Below are 18,178 nucleotides of genomic sequence, written 5' to 3' on the forward strand. Positions count from 1 at the left end.
CTGCAGGCGCCTTCTTTAACTCTTCAGGGCCCCTTGACTAGATACCCCCTCTGTCACTTCAGGGTCCTCAACCTAGGTACCCCCTTTGTTCGCTAGCCGATATCTGGATCCTAGAACCTTCTCTGGAGTGGTCCCCTCTAACACTTCAGGCAGACCCCCAGGGGCAATCCTCAGTACTCACGACCTGTGTAGGCTTTCCTGGGACTGGACCCCTCTTTCTCTCGGCTGGTTCTCGGCACCCCGGATCCCCCTCAGCTCCACTCCGCACTCTCAGGCAGCACCCGAGACATCCTCTTTCTCAAACAGGAGGAGAGACAGCCGTTCTCTCCCTCCTGGGACTCTGCTCCTGCCAAAGACACCCAATCACGCACTTCCCTCAAACTTATACCCACTCCCAGAATCCCTTGCAGCATAATCTGCCTTCTGGGGTAGTTACAATACTGGATGTGTCCCCTGATTGGGTTTCCTCCATTGCCCTATGAGAAGCCTCTCACAGGAACCAGTGGGGAGACTCCCCCCTCAGCAGGCACACCTGGAAGCCATGACACCCTGACAAAAAGAAATCATGGCCCTGCTTTTAGGCAGACAAGGCCCACTATACATTTGCCTAGCACCTACCTGTAGGGTGTTACACATATATATATATATATATATATATATATATATATATATATATATATATGACTCTGCACTTCCGGGTAGGGGGCGCGAATGAGGGCCTTTGCCTTCTTGCTCCTGCTGTGATTGCACACAGCGGGAGCCGATCATTGGGTACTGCTGACTTGATGTCCACCGACACCCGACGATCATCAGCCAAAAGACAGAACTGCAGTCTATCTATCTATGTAAACAAGGCAGATTGTCGTTCCGACAGGAGGGAAGGCATGGATCCTGTGTCTCTGCAAATCAGGGACTAGGATCCATATTTTCCCCTAGTTAAATCACCTCCCACAGTTTAGTAAAACAGAGGCTAGACACACGGTTAACCCTTTCATCACCCCTGATGTTAACCCCTTCCCAGCCAATGTCATTAGTACAGTGACAGTGCATGTTTTTAGCACTGATCACTGTATTAGTGTAAATCGTTCCCAGAAAGTGTCAGTGTCAGAGTGTCTGCTGCATTATCGCAGTCCTGCTATAAGTCGCTGATCGCCTCCATAACTAGTAAAAAATAAATAAATAAAAATATCCCATAGCTTGTAGACGCTATAACTTTTGCGCAAACCAATCAATATACTTGTATTGGGATTGGGATTTTGTTTTTTTACCAAAGACATGTAGCAGAAAACATATTAGCCTAAATTGATGAAGAAATTCGATTTTTTTCAATTTTTTTTATTGGATATGTTTTATAGCAGAAAATTAAAAATGTTTTTTTTTTTTTTTTAATTGTCAGTCTTTTTTTGTTTATGGCGCAAAAAATATAAACCACAGAGATGATCAAATACTACCCAAAGAAAGCTCTGTTTGTGGGGAAAAAAGAACGTACAGTAAACCCCCCTCCATTGCGGGTATTACATTCCGGACCCAGCCGCGAAAAGTGAAAATCCGGGAAATAGAAAAACCCTATTAAAATGCATTGCAGGCATGTTTTCTTTACTGTCACTGTACGTGTAAAAGCATTTTAAGGTCTTTAAACACACTTTTAAAACAATGGAAACTCATTTAAACACATAAAATATACTGAGAGACATAGCAAGAGCTATGGAAAACACAAAAATATTTCATTTTTAATGATTTATATAGTAAAATAACATTACAAAAAAAAAACGCAATATACCGGGACCGCAAAAACTGAACCGCGATAGAGCGGGGATTTACTTTACATTTTTTCAAGGTACAGTGTCGCACGACCGTGCAATTGTCAGTAAAATAAAAGGCAGTGCCGTATCTCTCCCTGGTCGTGAAGGGGGATACATCTTCCAGGGGTCAAGCGGTTAAAAACGTACAGCATCATAAAAGTTCTATGCATTATACAGTGCCTTGAAAAAGTATTCATACCCCTTGAAATTTTCCACATGTAGTCATATTACAACCAAAAACATAAATGTATTCTATTGGGATTTTATGCGATAGACCAACACAAAGTGTCGCATTTTGTTGTACCAGAACGCACGGTAAACTTTCGCAAACACACCGTGCATTGCCATGACTGCGTGCAAATGCAACTTAGCAAAAATTGAAATAAATTAGAAAAACGTTTCTCAGTGTAACTCAATATTTCCAAAGCCGAGCTCATACTAATGTAAGCTCTATGTAAATCCTGTATAAAAATAATAAACATTTATTCCACAAACTGCAATGCCAACAGCCATGCAGAGAAGCAGAGGGATGTAAATGAGCTGAATTGTGGAGTGTTGGAAAGTCTGTGAATCTCCTAGTGATTCACAATTGTCTGTGAGAAGAAATAAACTTTCCCCATTGGTCTCCAACAAAATGGCTCCGTGCTATTACAGGTTTACAGAGGCCACACGTGACTTGAGCTTTCACTCTAGTGTCCGGGGACAGGGGATTGGTTGGTCTCAGTGAGGGGCGTGCGATGTATTACGTCATTATCCGTGGACCGTTTTCCATGAGACATGTGGATATCATAGCATGGCCGATACGGATAATGCCATCACTTCTAAACCGGGTGAGGCGGAAAGGCCGGCGGAGTCGCGTAGATTCGAGCCCCCGCCCTGCCTGCTGCCGACCTTCTCGGAGGCCTGTAAGTTGGTGGGCAGTCCTTACTCGTGTCTGGTGGTGAGGACACACCGGAGACACCTGGCCCTGTCCCCTCGGTACCTGAACAAGAAGAGGAGCGGAATACAGGAACAGCTCAATGGAGAGCTTCTCAAATACAGCCCGCGGTGAGCATGGCTCTGTGTGACCTCATAGAGGGATCGTGTCATGGCCTTCTGTGGAAGGAAGACCTCTGTCCCTCCAAGCAGCATGATATCTATCAGTCATAGGACTAAAGGCAACACTTTTCATTTCAGATAGAGGAAGGAAGGAAGGAAGGAAGGAAGGAAGGAAGGAAGGAAGGAAGGAAGGAAGGAAAGGTGTAAACCCCTGCCAGGCTTTGTTTTTTTCGTGTAGCACTACAAGGGATCTGCTGAGTGTGAGTTCCCCTTGGTTACCATTAGCAACAGCAGAACATTTAGGTGTTTCCAGGTGTTATTACCTCAGACAAGGACCAGTACAGTTTTCCAGTTTCTTTGGGTTTATTGGGAACTTGGATAGGAGAAGGGATGAGTGGAAGACTCCAACAACGGAACTATGCACTATAGGCAGGGATATACAGAACTGCTGACGGACGTTGGTCACAGCTAGGCCGCTTACTTTAACCACTTTACCACCGGAGGATTTTGCTGTCTTACGTCTGGGCCACTTTTTGCGATTCGGTGCTGTGCTAATTTAACGTACAATTGCACGGTCATGCGACGCCGTACCCAAACAAAATTGACGTCCTTTTTTTTCCCACAAACAGAGCATTCTTTTGGTGGTATTTGATCACCTGTGTGATTTTTACTTTTTGCGCTATAAACAAAAAAATGCGTTTATTTTGAAAAAAATAACAATATTTTTAAAAAATTTTTTATGGGAAAAAATTCCCCCCAAAAAAATGTATAAACAAAATTTTTTTAAATTTTTGGCCAATTTGTTTTCTGCTACCTATGTTTGGTAAAAAAAAAATCACAATAAGCGTATTTTTATTGGTTTGCGCAAAAGTTATTGCGTTTACTAACTATGGGAAAGATTTGTCATTTTTATTATTTTTTTGTTTTGTTTTGTTTTTTTAACTAGTAATGGTGGCGATCTGTGTTTTGTTTTTTTTTTTCTTTGCGGGACTGCGACATTGCTGTGGACAGATCGGACCTTTGACTGCCATTTTTGACACTTTTGGGGGTACCAGTGACATTACTACAGTAATCAGTGCTATAAATATGCACTGTTACTGTAAAAATGACACTGGCAGGGAAGGGGTTAACTATTAGTGATCAGTGGGTTAAATGTATCCCTTGGGGTGTTTTTCTAACTGGGGGGGCGTGGCTAGTGATGTAACCAGAGACATACGATGTAGTCTCTGCAGTTATGGCGCTTTTCCACTGCATGGAACCGTACCGGTTCGGCACGCTTTTGTGCTTTTCCACTGCTGGTACCGCATGGTATAGGGTCGGAACGGTTCGGTACGGTACGGTATAGGTTTGCTTTTCCACTGCATGGAACCGAACGGTACGGCTCTGAAAAAACAGTACCTACTCGATTGTGGTTCCAACAGGTACCAAACTGGTACCATATCCCACAATCCTTTGCATGCAGTCACTACTAGCCACTGATTGGTCAGAGAATCCCACCCACCCCATTGTTATCCCACCCACTTAACTTTAGTACTACTTTAGTGGAAAAGCAAACCTATACCATACTATACCATGCGGTACCAGCAGTGGAAAAGCAAACCGGGCCGAGTAGAGCCGAGCCGGTACTTGCAGTGGAAAAGTGCCATAATCAGCTAGATCTGCTCTGTTTACATCAGCCGCCTGCCTTTCTCCCTCTACAGCAGGAGATCCCGAGTGACCAGCGGACATCGGAGCCGCCGGTCACTCGTGCGGGGGATGTCAGGGAACGAGCGGGGGCGGGAGCGCGCCTGGGCGGCGACGTAGCCCTACGTCGGTTTGCCCAGGAGAGCCAGACTGACGCAGTAAATCGTGCAGCGGTCCGGTCGTCAAGTGGTTAAAGCAGAGTTCCACCCTTAAAAAAAAATTTTTCACTGTCCGCTTGCTCTTAATAACCTATAAAAACAAATGGTTAATTTTTTTTTTTTATTATTCACATACCTTCTTTTTAAAGAAAATCTACTTACCTTACTTCCTCTTCCTCCCTCTGCGGACACGGCCGCCGCCGTCACTTCCTGCTTGTATTGACTCCTGGGAGCTGAACGTCATCGCTCCCAGGAGTCAATGCGCCTGCACCGGCCCCGCTCGTCACTTCAAGGGCGCGGCATTCCCTGCTAAACAGCTTCTGGGCATGCCCAGAAGCTGTGCAAAGATGACGTGCATGCCCCGGAAGTGACGAGAAGGGGCGGTGCAGTGCATTGTGGGACTCCAACGTTAACCGAATAGGGCGCAGAAGAGGACGCTCAGGCTTCAGCTGCCCACACCTGAGATGGCAGCGCTGGAGAAGAACTTTTCAAGGTAAGTATTTCTTCTTACAGGTAAGTGCGACCCGGGACAGTTTAGAGGCTATCCATTGTGGAATGTACCAGCCCTGACTGTCCCGGGGGTATTTTTATCTAAATTGACCCCCGAGGCCGGAACTCCGCTTTAAGGTACTCCTTCCTGAGGTAGCTGACTTGTAGTGCAGACTGTACTGCTGAGACACTAAAGGGCCCTTCCTGGCACCCCCTTTACTCCCTATTCTTCAGGGCTTCACAACTTTACCCCCTTTTAGCCGGCTCTCTGATCCCCTTGACCTCTCTGGAGTGGTCCCCTCTTTTAGGCAGATCTTGAGTACTCACATCACTGGTTTTCCAGAAGAATCCTGCCCTGCAGCTCCACTTGGTCAGCACACACTGGATCATCCACAGCACAACTCATCCCCTGGTCCCTAGGCCGACTGCTTGGACCACCTTCCTTTCCTCAGCAACAGGTGGCAAGACAGCTGTCACCCTCCTCCTGGGACCTGGCTTCCCGCCCAAATACCCCCTGTCGCATGCGCCCCTCCTATTTATGTGCAATCCCAGGATGCATTGCAGGAATGCCCTTCCACTGGAACTGACATAAAACAGAGTGTGCCACTGGCTAGGTTTCCTCCACTGTCCGATGAGCTCCCTCATTGGCTGCAGTGGGGACACTCCCTAAGACCCAGTGAATCACACCTGGAAACATGCAACAGGCTAAACTAACAGAGCAGACCCCCCTGACAAGCAGAACGGGGTCACAGATATGTTTTGCCTAGTACCTACCTAGAAGGGTGCTACATGTGCAATGTGTGTTTTCCGTTGGGGAGATTTCCCTTCACTTCCTGTCCCATAGCCAGAAAAGGAAGTGGGGAAAATCCCTGATTGTCACCTGCATCGCATTGCATCCTAGCTCATTATGAAATACCTTAGAACGAAGCCCCCGCAGCGCTGCCCGCTCACCACTGACTGGCCGACATTTTCACCCTTCTGGGTTCGCGTCCTCCGGCCATCTAATTGGCTAAAGCCGCAATGTCATGTGCGCCGGAGCCACTATTCACTGCACAGGCCTCAGTGGTCGTTCCTTCAGAGCGCATGCGCCAGTGATGTCGCTGGCTACATGCAAAGTAAATATCTCCTAAAAACGGTACATGTTTAGAAGATATTTACAGTACCTATAGGTAAACCTTATCATAGGCTTACCTATAGGTATAAGTTACAGAGGAAGATTTACTTCCTCTTTAAGCTCTTCACGACTGCGCTATAGACGAATGACGGCTACATTGCAGCCACACTTTGCCAGGAGGCCATTATATGCGGTCTTCCCGTGCTGCGTGCGCGTGCCCTGCGGTTTATGTCAGCAGTGATCTGTGATTGCTGCGTCCTTCAGATGTAGCTGATCACAGATGGAGCTAAAGAGCCAATCGCGGAGGCTCTTTATCACGTTATGCTAACCTTTTCCAGACAAGGTTTTTTTCCGGATGCCCCAAACAATCGGAAAGGGGATTCATCAGAGAAAATTACTTTACCCCTGTCAGCAGTCCAGTCCCTGTACCTTTTGCATAATATTAGTCTGTCCCTGGTGTTTTTCTTGGAGAGAAGGGGCTTCTTTGCTACCCTTCTTGACACCAGGCCATCTTCCAAAAGTCTTCGCCTCACTGTGTATGCAGATGCACTCACACCTGCCTGCTGCCATTCCTGAGCAAGCTCTACATTGCTGGTACCCCGATCCTGGAGCTGAATCAACTGTAGGAGACGATCCTGGCATTTGCTGGACTTGGACTCCCCAAAGCCTTCACAACAATTGAACCTCTTTGATGATCCGATAAATGGTTGATTTAGATGCTATCTTAGTAGCAGCGATATCCTTGCCTGTGAATCCCTTTTTTGTGCAAATCAATGATCACTGCATGTGTTACCTTGCAGTCAACCATAGTTAACAGAGGAACAATAATGATTTCAAGCACCACCCTCCTTTTTAAAGCTTCCAGTCTGTTATTCTATTTCAGCATTGCAAAGTGATTTCCAGCCTTGTCCTCGTCAACACTGACACCCATGTTAAGAGAATCGCTGACCTGATGTCAGCTGGCCCTTTTGTGGCAGGTCTGAAATGCAGTGGTAAATGTATTTTTGGATCAAGTTCATTTTCACGGCAAAGAGGGATTTTGCAATTCAACTGATAACTCTTCATAACATTCTGGGGTATGTGCAAATTTCCATCATAAAAACTGAGGCAGCAGACTTTGTGGCAATTTAATATTTGTGTAATTCTCAAAACGTTTGGCCACGGCTGTAGGCTTTTTAGCAGAATTTAGAAGCTGCATTTAGGTGAGCTACCATTTTGCTGTGGTAAATGTAGGCCGGTGTACATGAAGAATTCGGCTCTGTTGACATCTTACCGTTCTGGGAATGCACACTAACATTTCAAAGCTCAACTAAACACATCTATTTAACGGTTTCAAAAATCTTAAGAGTTCCAGCATGCCAGGAATCTTGTCACATTTGCTGGTGTTCTCAACCAAACTCAAACCATCAAATTCATGGGTTTTGAAAGAATATGTACGTAAGTAAAGGTCATTATAATATACTTTCTTGGAGTTGTTCACTTGTTGGTGCTGAGAACTGTACCTATTTATAATTTTTTGTAAATATAACCTTTTTATAATTTTGGACTGACAATTCTATTTTTTTTTTTTTTCCCATAAAGATTGGAAGGTGTTCCAGTTGCATATGAGAATGTAAAAATAGTTGGAGAGCTTGCAGACATACATGATGATGTAGGATATATTCACCTAAATATTCAAGTCGACTTTGTCATCTTCCAGCCACAATGTGGAGAGAAACTTGTGGTAAGCAGTAGCATAATTTAATGTTTCAACTTTCCACTAAGATTGTTTGTTCTTTTTTCCTAAATCAGGAGTCCTATTCCACTACCATTCGCTCATTACTCACTCCATCACTACTCCTCCAGTTAGTGTGGCGAAGCTCTCCTTTACTGTGCACCTGTCATGTTATAATTGAGTAGAAAATTTTGAAATCAATTATGGTAAATGCGAGGCACTTAAGGGCTCTTTCACACGGGCGTTCCTTTTTTTTTGCCCGATCAGGTCCTTTTTTTTTTTTTTGTAACGGACACGGATGACACTTGTGTCATCCGGTCCGTATGTCCGTTTTTCATCCCATCCGTTTGCGGATGAAAAACTGACATAATGCATGTCTATGTAAAAACGGATGTCTGCAGATGACACCACTGACATCCGTTTTTGCTTCAGTTCCGTTTTTTGAAAGGAAGAAAAAATAGGGTTCTCCTCCGTTCAAAAAAACTGAACAGAACTGAACTGAACTGACAAAAAACGGATGTCAGAGGATGATCATCCTCTGACATCCGTATTTACATAGAGATACATTATGTCCGTTTTTCATCCGCAAACGGATGGGATGAAAAACGGACATACGGAACGCCCATGTGAAAGAGCCCTATCACTTTCCCTAGCCCTGATACAAAAACTGAAGGAGGCGTATCCCATTTAGTGGGCGTGTTCTTGTGTCAAGATTACCCCTGACCCCTCCACTCTATATGAAGTTACTTTTGAACCTATATTGCAGAAGATAGAACTGGATTTGCAAAACTGACAATCCTTACTCTGACCTGGTTCAGGTGGTGTAATGTGCTCAAAATGTCTCCTTCAGCTTCTTATACATTTCCATCCACATTCCACAAACCTATTACCACTCTTTTACAGGTTATGATGAGGTCCTTTTTCTGGACAAAACAGCACCTGCAGATAAGTCATTCTCTTTTATCCCTCTGCTAGGCAGATGGTGGTATTTGGCTTCCAGACATCGATAAGTACTATAAAGCCACTTATCTGACCTTGGTGGTCACTTGGTATTCTCAATCAACAGTGGGACAACAAAGTGTCTTTGTTCCCCAAGTTGTTTTTTTTTGTATGCATGAAGGTAAAAAAAACTTGTGCCTTTACTACCACTTTAAATGCCACCGTTTGTAGCACCTCGAACTACCAGGGATCACTCCTGCTCCTTTACGTCTCTCTCCAGTTATAGGGCACCTGAGTTTTCCCCTCAGCAGACATAGTAAACTTCTCTAACGCCTCCTACAGGTAATCAAAAGTAGAACCCAGCACTTTATTTTAAAGCAGAAGCATACTTACCCCAGCGATGCAGCGTTATTGAGCTCCCCATCTGGCCACTGACATTGCTTCGGAGTCTCCATCGCTGGCCACTTTCATTGGGCAGGCTGGGATGGTGTCACTCCCGTGCATGCATGTGCGTTAGCTAGATTTGGCATTGTCAAATTTGTACAATGACAGACGAGCAAGTAAGTAACTTTTTAATGCGGAAGAGGCAAAGCATGCCTAAAGTGCCACTTTAAATCAAGCCTGGCTGGACCATAAGCAGATTCAAACTATGCTTTTGCCCTATTGGACCTCCTTGTCGATTCTCAAAAAAGGCACTTTCTTAGGTCCTTACCAGCAGTGATGCAGGCAGTAATTTCAGCAAGCCGAGACTGCTGGCCCGCCACTCGTCTCACTCAGTACAGACAGGCCGCAGCCTGAGGGTTGGGGACCCCTGCTGTAGATACCTAATAAGGCTGAAGGCAAAGGAGTACATTAGCACACTTGCATACTAGGAAGTGGACTATTTTGTATACATTTTTCAGGGTAATGCTTAGGCATTTTCAATATTTCTAGATGTTCCTTATGAAATTGCAAATATTTATTTTTTAAATTCTTTTCTATTTTAACCACTTGCCTACTGGGTACTTAACGCCTTCCTGCCCAGGCCAATTTTCAGCGCTGTCCACTTGAATGACAATTGCGTGGCCATGCAGCACTGTATCCATATGACATTTGTATCATTTGGTTCACACAAATAGAGCTTTCTTTTGGTGGTATTTAATCACCACTGGGTTTTTGAATTTTTTGCTAAACATACGAAAAAAACTTTGCAAATAGGTAAATTTTCGGCTACAGTGATGGGCGGCGATGACGAGGCAGCACTGGTGGGCACTGTTTGGTGGCATTGATTGGCAGCAGTGGTGGGACTGCACTGATAATCAGGATACTGATAATCCGTGCTGATATCCCTTTTAAGAGAAGCATGTTATGGGCTCTACTCATGCTGACAGTGTGAGGAAAGGAGTGCCAATAATTGGCTTTTGTTTACATCGTGATTAGTTGTCTTTGGTATGTGGTAAAGGTCGCTGTGATCAGCTGAGTCCAAAATACTTCACGATCACAAACCTCACCGCAGGGGGCGAGCGGGCAGCACAATCACGAGAGGACATTATTGCATTCTCCTGGCAAAGTAAGCCAGTGCTGTACCTGTCATTTGGCTATAGTGCAGGCAGGAAGTGGTTAATGCTAGTATTTAGGTATTTTGTTCTTTAACCTCTTCATGCCCAAGCCCCTTTTTCTGACATTTGTTGCTTACAAGTTAAAATCAGTGTTTTTTGCTAGAAAATTATTTAGAACTCCCAAACATGTATTTTTTAATTTTATTTTTTTAGCAGAGACCCTAGAAAATAAAATGGCAATCATTGCAATTTGTCACACGCCATTTGCGCAGCGGTCAAATGCATTTTTCTTTTTTGGAAGAAATACACTTTCATGAATTATAAAAACAGTAACCTCAGCCCAATTTTTGCTGGAGGTTTTTTTTGCTGGAAATATTGCTCTTGCTCTAATGATCGCAGCGATACCTCACGTGTGATTTGAATTTCCGTTTACATATGCGGACGTGACCTGCGTATGCGTTCGCTTATGCACACGAGGTGCTTTAATTTCTTTATTTTTACTGTCCCTTTTTAAAAAAAAAATAAATAAAATTTGATTACTTTTATTGCTGTCACAAGGAATGTAAATCCCTTGTGACAGTAATAGGCAGTGACAGGTACTCTTTATGGGGGGGGGATCTGTGGTCTAAAAGTACCCAAACCTCTTCTCTGCACTTAAAAGCACTCAAAACGCCAAATTTGGCTGTTTTGAATGCTTTTTTTTTTTTTTTTTTATCTGGTGCCTTTAAGGCTCCAGTAACTGGAATAGTTTGAGTATTCGGTCAGCTGGCGGGAGACCTGGGCAAGCCGTGGGCGGGAACGTCCTCTCCCGCTCTTTGTAATAACCGAGCAGCTCCTTAGCCGCATCGGTTGTTACTACAAGAAAGCCGATTGTCGGATCGAAATAACGGTACTGGGATGAATGCCTCTAGCTGTAGGCATCACCCCGGTACAACCCCTTGAAGCTGAGGCCGCATATCCATCAGTGCGAAGGGGTTAAAGCTGTAAACGTTCATTAGTTAAAAATAACTTGACTGTATTCTAGCTATAGGGGGATTTGCCTTTGCTAAATAGTTTCTAATGGTGTCTGATCTGGGGCTAATATTCCTATCCATCCTACTTACTAAGGATTGGAAACAGTTATGTGAATAACTGGTGGGCTGATGTATATGCACATTCTTGTTCTAGGTCAGGGGTCTCCAAACCGTGGTCCTCCAGTTGTTCAGGAACTACAATTCCCATCATACCTAGTTGTGTCTGTGAATGTCAGTTGTACAATGCCTCGTGAAATTTGTAGTTTGAAGATCCCTGTTCTAGGTCAATAACTGACTAGGCAGCGAAACAAATGAACAAGGGCAGTTCTCAAAGTTTTGTCCTGAAATGTTCCCTTTTTAAAGCAAACAAAATGGTAACGGGCATGATATTGAAAACCAAATCAACTTTCAGTTGACTCGGTAGGAGGCATGTTGGACGTCTGCAATAAAACTTACTGCTTTCTCACGGAGAAGGAATCCACTCTTGACGCTGCCGGCAGGGGACAGGCTTCTCTACTCGGTTGCGGCAGCAATAAAGACAAAACAAATTGTAAGACTGACGTTGAACAACTTTTGTTTTGATGCACTTGGAATGTATTCAGCTAATTTTAACCTGAAGGTTTAATTAGGGTTTGGGTCACCTTTGTTCTAAAATAGCATGCTGATTATAATGTTTGTATTTTTTTTTTTTTTTTTTTAGGGTGTTGTCAATAAAGTGGCTCCAAGTCATATTGGCTGTCTGGTTCATGGTTGCTTCAATGCCTCTGTACCAAAGCCCTTTAAGATGCCTATTGAAGCTTGGCAGCATGTAGGAGTGAAGGTCGGAGACCACATGGAGTTTGAAGTGTTCCGATTAGATTCGGATGCTGTTGGTGTTTTTTGCATCCGTGGAAAGATGGAGAAGAAGTAAGTTGTGTAACTGCTGCCAGTCTAGCCCCTTTCAAAACTTGGAATGCCATCAGATTTTTGCTGCAATGTCTATCTTTAAAGCTAGAGCCCCACAAGCAATTGAATTTCTAAAAGCAGCACTTGTAAGGGTTTAATGTCAATAAGGCACACAAGGCTCAGTCCACTCACCAAAGACCGTTTCAGAACTTTTCAACCCACTTACAAGATATAAGAAAGTTCTGCCTTGGCAGTGGCGAATTCAGCACATATCTAAATATTCCTATCTGGCCAGCTCTGTACACTCAACACTCCTGATTTTTAAAGCTGCCTGCCTGTGGATTAGGCTGCACAGAAAACCTGAACGTTGTCCAGAGCCCTTTAAAGAGAAAAATGGATTTACATCATCACTTTCTTTCTCTGCAGCTTCTAAAATAAAAAAAAAAAAAACATAGCCTGGGCAACAGAAAAATGTCTACGTTTTTGCAGTGTGTAGAAGATGGATTCATCTCCGATGATGGCACTAAGGCTCGATTCACGTATATGTGAATTGGATGAGTTTTGAATATGAAAGAGATTGCACTTTTTATGATTAAAATAGTTCACTTCAGTCTGATTATTAGATTTGTGTTAACTTCTAGACAAGTATAGCACTCCTAATTTAAAAAATATTTGTAAAGAGTCATCAGGTTAAAGAAACCCTGTTACCAACTTAAAAATGTATCAAATGCTTACTTGCAGCATTTTTTCCTTCCCATAAGTTTTTTTTTTTTGTTTTCTTGCAATGTGCCTTTAAGCCCCCGATCATACTGACTGCAGCTTTGAAATTGTGGACCTTCAGCTGAAATCGCACGACTTCAAAGCCACATCTCAGTGTGACTTTGAGTGTGGCTTCACGTACAGATGTCTATTCAAGTCGCACCCAATATCGCCAAAAGTAGTGCATGTACTATTCAAATTGATGCGGCACTGCAAAATGGGCATCTCCCTGATTTGAACAGTGAAATTGCCAGCAATAGGATGTGACTTTTCATGCGATTTGATGTGTCAAATCGCATGATAAGTCGCTCCAATGTAATGAGAGCAAATTGACTACTCCATGAAGAATCCGTTGTTTTGCACAACCTCCTCTTTCCTTATAATAGTCATACTCTCTCTTTTCCTGAAAGTGTCTTTTTAATCTGTGCTGGCCCAGCTTTTCAACCCTTCCTCTCCCTATATAACCTTTTATGTGAAGTCCAGGGAGGAACGGGGGAGAATACTACAGTGTTACTTGAGTGACAGCTCTGAATCTGCTTGGAGTGCTGACATCACTTCCAAGATGGCAGTACCCAGCAACAGTCTACACAAGGCAGGTATTTTAGAAGTTGAATTACATGCATAAATTACATAAAATGTGCATATAATCCTTTGGAAAGGTTTTTGATTTCCTCTTTATAAAAAAAGAACATTTGGGGACCCAAGTTCTGCACCACATTAAGTGTTAATTGCTGCAAGCTAAAATTAATCAAAGTGCCAGATCTTCCTTTTGTTCAAGGATCAGTGAATTTTCTAGTTATGTGAAACAATTGTTCAACCCTTTTACTGCCACTGATCTATATCATACGTTGGTGGTAGGAGGGGGTTTTACACAAACTCCATGTGTGTAAATCGGACAGGTTGAATTTCAAAAGGGAACGTTTAGGTGGCTGTACAGCTGCCCGACCGCATTCATAGACCCCCAGTATATTGCCACCACCTCCATGTTTTCTGGGCTCGGCTGTCTCCCCAACAGGCCCAAGACCTGCAATGTCTGTTTGCTGATCTCCTCTAGCTAGGAAGAACTCAGAAGCAGTGAGGATTTTGACTGTCATTTACCCTGATGATCAAACTTCGTTAGCTTAGTGTAGGGGGTGACATCAGTGGTCCAACAGCTCTATGATGTCTCAATAAATTAGAAAACCTGTCAAGTGAACATGCCGTCACATAGGGGGCTTTTGGTCCCCTATATGATTTCCACTCACACTAATATATACAGTGGGTACGGAAAGTATTCAGACCCCCTTAAATTTTTCACTCTTTGTTATATTGCAGCCATTTGCTAAAATCATTTAAGTTCATTCTTCTTCCTAATGAATGTACACATAGCACCCCATACTGACAGAAAAACAGAATTGTTGACATTGTTGCAGATTTATTAAAAAAGAAAAACTGAAATATCACATCGTCCTAAGTATTCAGACCCTTTGCTCAGTATTTAGTAGAAGCCCCCTTTTGATCTAATACAGCCAGGAGTCTTTTTGGGAAAGATGCAACAAGTCTTTCACACCTGGATTTGGGGATTCTCTGCCATTCCTCCTTGCAGATCCTCTCCAGTTCTGTCAGGTTGGATGGTAAACGTTGGTGGACAGCCATTTTTAGGTCTCTCCAGAGATGCTCAATTGGGTTTAAGTCAGGGCTCTGGCTGGGCCATTCAAGAACAGTCACGGAGTTGTTGTGAAGCCACTCCTTCATTATTTTAGCTGTGTGCTTAGGGTCATTGTCTTGTTGGAAGGTAAACCTTCGGCCCAGTCTGAGGTCCAGAGCACTCTGGAGAAGGTTTTTGTCCAGGATATCCCTGTACTTGGCTGCATTCATCTTTCCCTCGATTGCAACCAGTCGTCCTGTCCCTGCAGCTGAAAAACTCCCCCACAGCATGATGCTGCCACCACCATGCTTCACTGTTGGGACTGTATTGGACAGGTGATGAGCAGTGCCTGGTTTTCTCCACACATACCGCTTAGAATTAAGGCCAAAAAGTTCTATTTTGGTTTCCTCAGACCAGAGAATCTTATTTCTCACCATCTTGAAGTCCTTCAGGTGTTTTTTTAGCAAACTCCATGCGGGCTTTCATGTGTCTTACACTGAGGAGAGGCTTCCGTTGGGCCACTCTGCCATAAAGCCCCGACTGGTGGAGGGCTGCAGTGATGGTTGACTTTCTACAACTTTCTCCCATCTCCTGACTGCATCTCTGGAGCTCAGCCACAGTGATCTTTGGGTTCTTCTTTACCTTTCTCACCAAGGCTCTTCTCCCCCGATAGCTCAGTTTGGCCGGACGGCCAGCTCTAGGAAGGGTTCTGGTCGTCCCAAACGTCTTCCATTTGAGGATTATGGAGGCCACTGTGCTCTTAGGAACCTTAAGTGCAGCAGAAATCTTTTTGTAACCTTGGCCAGATCTGTGCCTTGCCACAATTCTGTCTCTGAGCTCTTCAGGCAGTTCCTTTGACCTCATGATTCTCATTTGCTCTGACATGCATTGTGATCTGGAAGGTCTTATAGACAGGTGTGTGGCCTTCCTAATCAAGTCCAATCAGTATAATCAAACACAGCTGGACTCGAAGGTGTAGAACCATCTCAAGGATGATCAGAAGAAATGGAAAGCACCTGAGTTAAATATATGAGTGTCACAGCAAAGGGTCTGAATACTTAGGACCATTTGATATTTCAGTTTTTTCTTTTTTAATAAATCTGCAACAATGTCAACAATTCTGTGTTTTTCTGTCAGTATGGGGTGCTATGTGTACATTCATGAGGAAGAAGAATGAACTTAAATGATTTTAGCAAATGGCTGCAATATAACAGAGTGAAAAATTTAAGGGGGTCTGAATACTTTCCGTACCCACTGTGTGTGTGTGTCTGTATCTGTGTGTGTGTGTGTGTGTGTGTGTGTGTTCTATATATTTTGGGTACCAAAGTTTGTTGTTTCATAGATGCACTCAATTTTAAGGCTTCACAGAGGGGGCATCCATTTACTCGGTGCAACGTCATCTTTTATATTTGACATAAAAAAATGAATGCTAGTGTATTTATTGAATTTGCACTGGATAAACCATTACGCTAATCACATGCGAGATAGATTGTATCTACCACCATTTTATTCTCCAGCGTCTGCTTTAAGAAAAGTAAAATAGTTTGGGGGCTTTAACAAGTCTTCAGGCCTAAAATGATTTTATATTCTTGTTTGCTTAAAATGCAAAATTGATAAGATGTCGGATTGTGTTGTATAAAGAGGTACCAGACACATCAAGCCTTAAAATTGTGCACTCGTGAAATTGCAAAAAACTATAGTACCAAAAAATCTCCGTAGGCCACACTTTAAAAGTCTTTCCAAGTTATCAGTTTAGAGTTGCCTTTGAATTTATGTTTACATACACGTGCTTGCACTATGCTGAGCGCTTTATATGGTGTATTGATGGAGATGCTTCACTTTTTTTTTTTTTTCTCCTTTTGTAAGTTTTTTCAGTTTTCCACATTTATTTTTATGTTTATAGTTGCTGTTACTTTTCACCACCACTTGCATATAAATGCAAACATACCTAAAATTCATAAACTTGCATAAATGCTCAATCTATATAAAAGCCATATCGTTTAACCTGTTTAAACAGGGTTGAACACCTTTTAAGCATTCTGAATAGGTGGAAAGCATTTTAGAAACATGTTTTAAAAGGGAGGCGGAGTTATAATGCAAGTTTTTTGTTCTGCCTTCTTTTTACAGAATGGAGATTGATGCCATAGAGCGGTTAAATGAGGCAACTAAGGAACAAATTGGTGAAGTTTCTTCTGAAAACGTGAAAGCTGCAGAAGATGGTGCGAACGCTGAGTCAAATGAGATCCCTGAAGATGCTCCAAAGAAAAAAGCTAAGAAACATGCTTTTCAGGAAACACTGATACATATTGTTCCTGGAAATCCAGAGGGTCCAGCTGAGACCAACACAACAACCTTGGAAAAAATCCCTAAGAAAAAATCCAAAAAGAGAAAATATCAGGAATTAAATTCTCAGACTGACTTTGCTGAGGTTGAGCATATTTCTGCTGTGGATAATGCTGAGAAAAGTTTATTCCAATCGGTTGATAATCTGTCTAAGAAAGAACGCAAAAAGAAAAAACATCAAGATAGCCTGCCTAGTGTTGACATTGACAATAACAACATCAGAGTGGAAAACTGCAGTATATTGGGCCATGGCTTTGAAACTTTGGTTCCTTCTAGTGAAGAACAGCCTAAAAAGTCAAAGAAAAAGAAACGTAAGGAGAATTCGGATCAAAGTCTTACTGAAAGTTTACAGAATGGAATAACAGAAGGGCCAACCTTTACAGAGAGTAGCGTCTCGGAGGACCTAGGGGCTGAAGTTGTAACTATTCTAGAAAAAATTAAAAAGAAAAAACGCAAGCTATCGTCTGTCATTGAGGACTCCACTCTAGAATCCACTAATGGTGGAATAGACTTTGTATCCCAGGAACCCCAGCTTGATAACCTCACAATCCAGCAAGAGACCCCAAAGCAGAAGAAGCATAAAAGGAAATCTCGTGATCATGTGTTAGCTGCAAGCGATGGTGCTTACCTTGCTGTGGACAGTTTTTTGCCTGCTTACAGCCAGGAGTTTGCAGAACCAAAAGCCAAAAAGAAACGGAAAGAATAATTTTTCAGATTAAGAAATATGTAAAATTCTATTTTCTTATTGAATATATATTTTAATTCTGACCGAATGGTGTGTCAATTACATTTTAAAAAATCAATTAGAATGCATATTCTTACCATAAACATTTTTGAATTATTTAATAGGAACCTCCCCAGCCACAGCACATTTAGTAAGACCTGTAACATGGAGTTTCCACACGCAGAACACTGCTCCTCAGATGATAAAATGCATTTTCTTGTTTATGAAAGATCATTAGTGGCATATACTTTTTAATAAAAAAAAAAAAAAAACTTATTCAGGCAATTCAAAGAGATATATTGATGTGCAGGAATTCATATCAACCTCAGAATTCTCTTATCCCAGTTCATGT

The 18,178-nt window shown here is 42.7% G+C and overlaps 1 protein-coding gene across 1 annotated transcript; it reads left to right on the top strand.

Annotated features, from left to right (window-relative positions):
• Positions 1-2,595: 2,595 nt before the first annotated feature.
• Positions 2,596-17,863, top strand: POLR1F (RNA polymerase I subunit F; the record flags this gene model as incomplete). Its single annotated transcript, XM_082258817.1, has 4 exons — positions 2,596-2,849; positions 7,866-8,007; positions 12,189-12,394; positions 16,887-17,863. 4 exons carry the CDS (start codon positions 2,596-2,598, stop codon positions 17,806-17,808), a joined length of 1,524 nt encoding a protein of 507 aa, XP_082114943.1. The 3' UTR covers positions 17,809-17,863.
• Positions 17,864-18,178: the final 315 nt, after the last annotated feature.

Source organism: Pelophylax lessonae, assembly GCF_965119305.1.
Source record: "Pelophylax lessonae genome assembly, chromosome: 5".
Taxonomy (NCBI): Eukaryota; Metazoa; Chordata; class Amphibia; order Anura; family Ranidae; genus Pelophylax; species Pelophylax lessonae.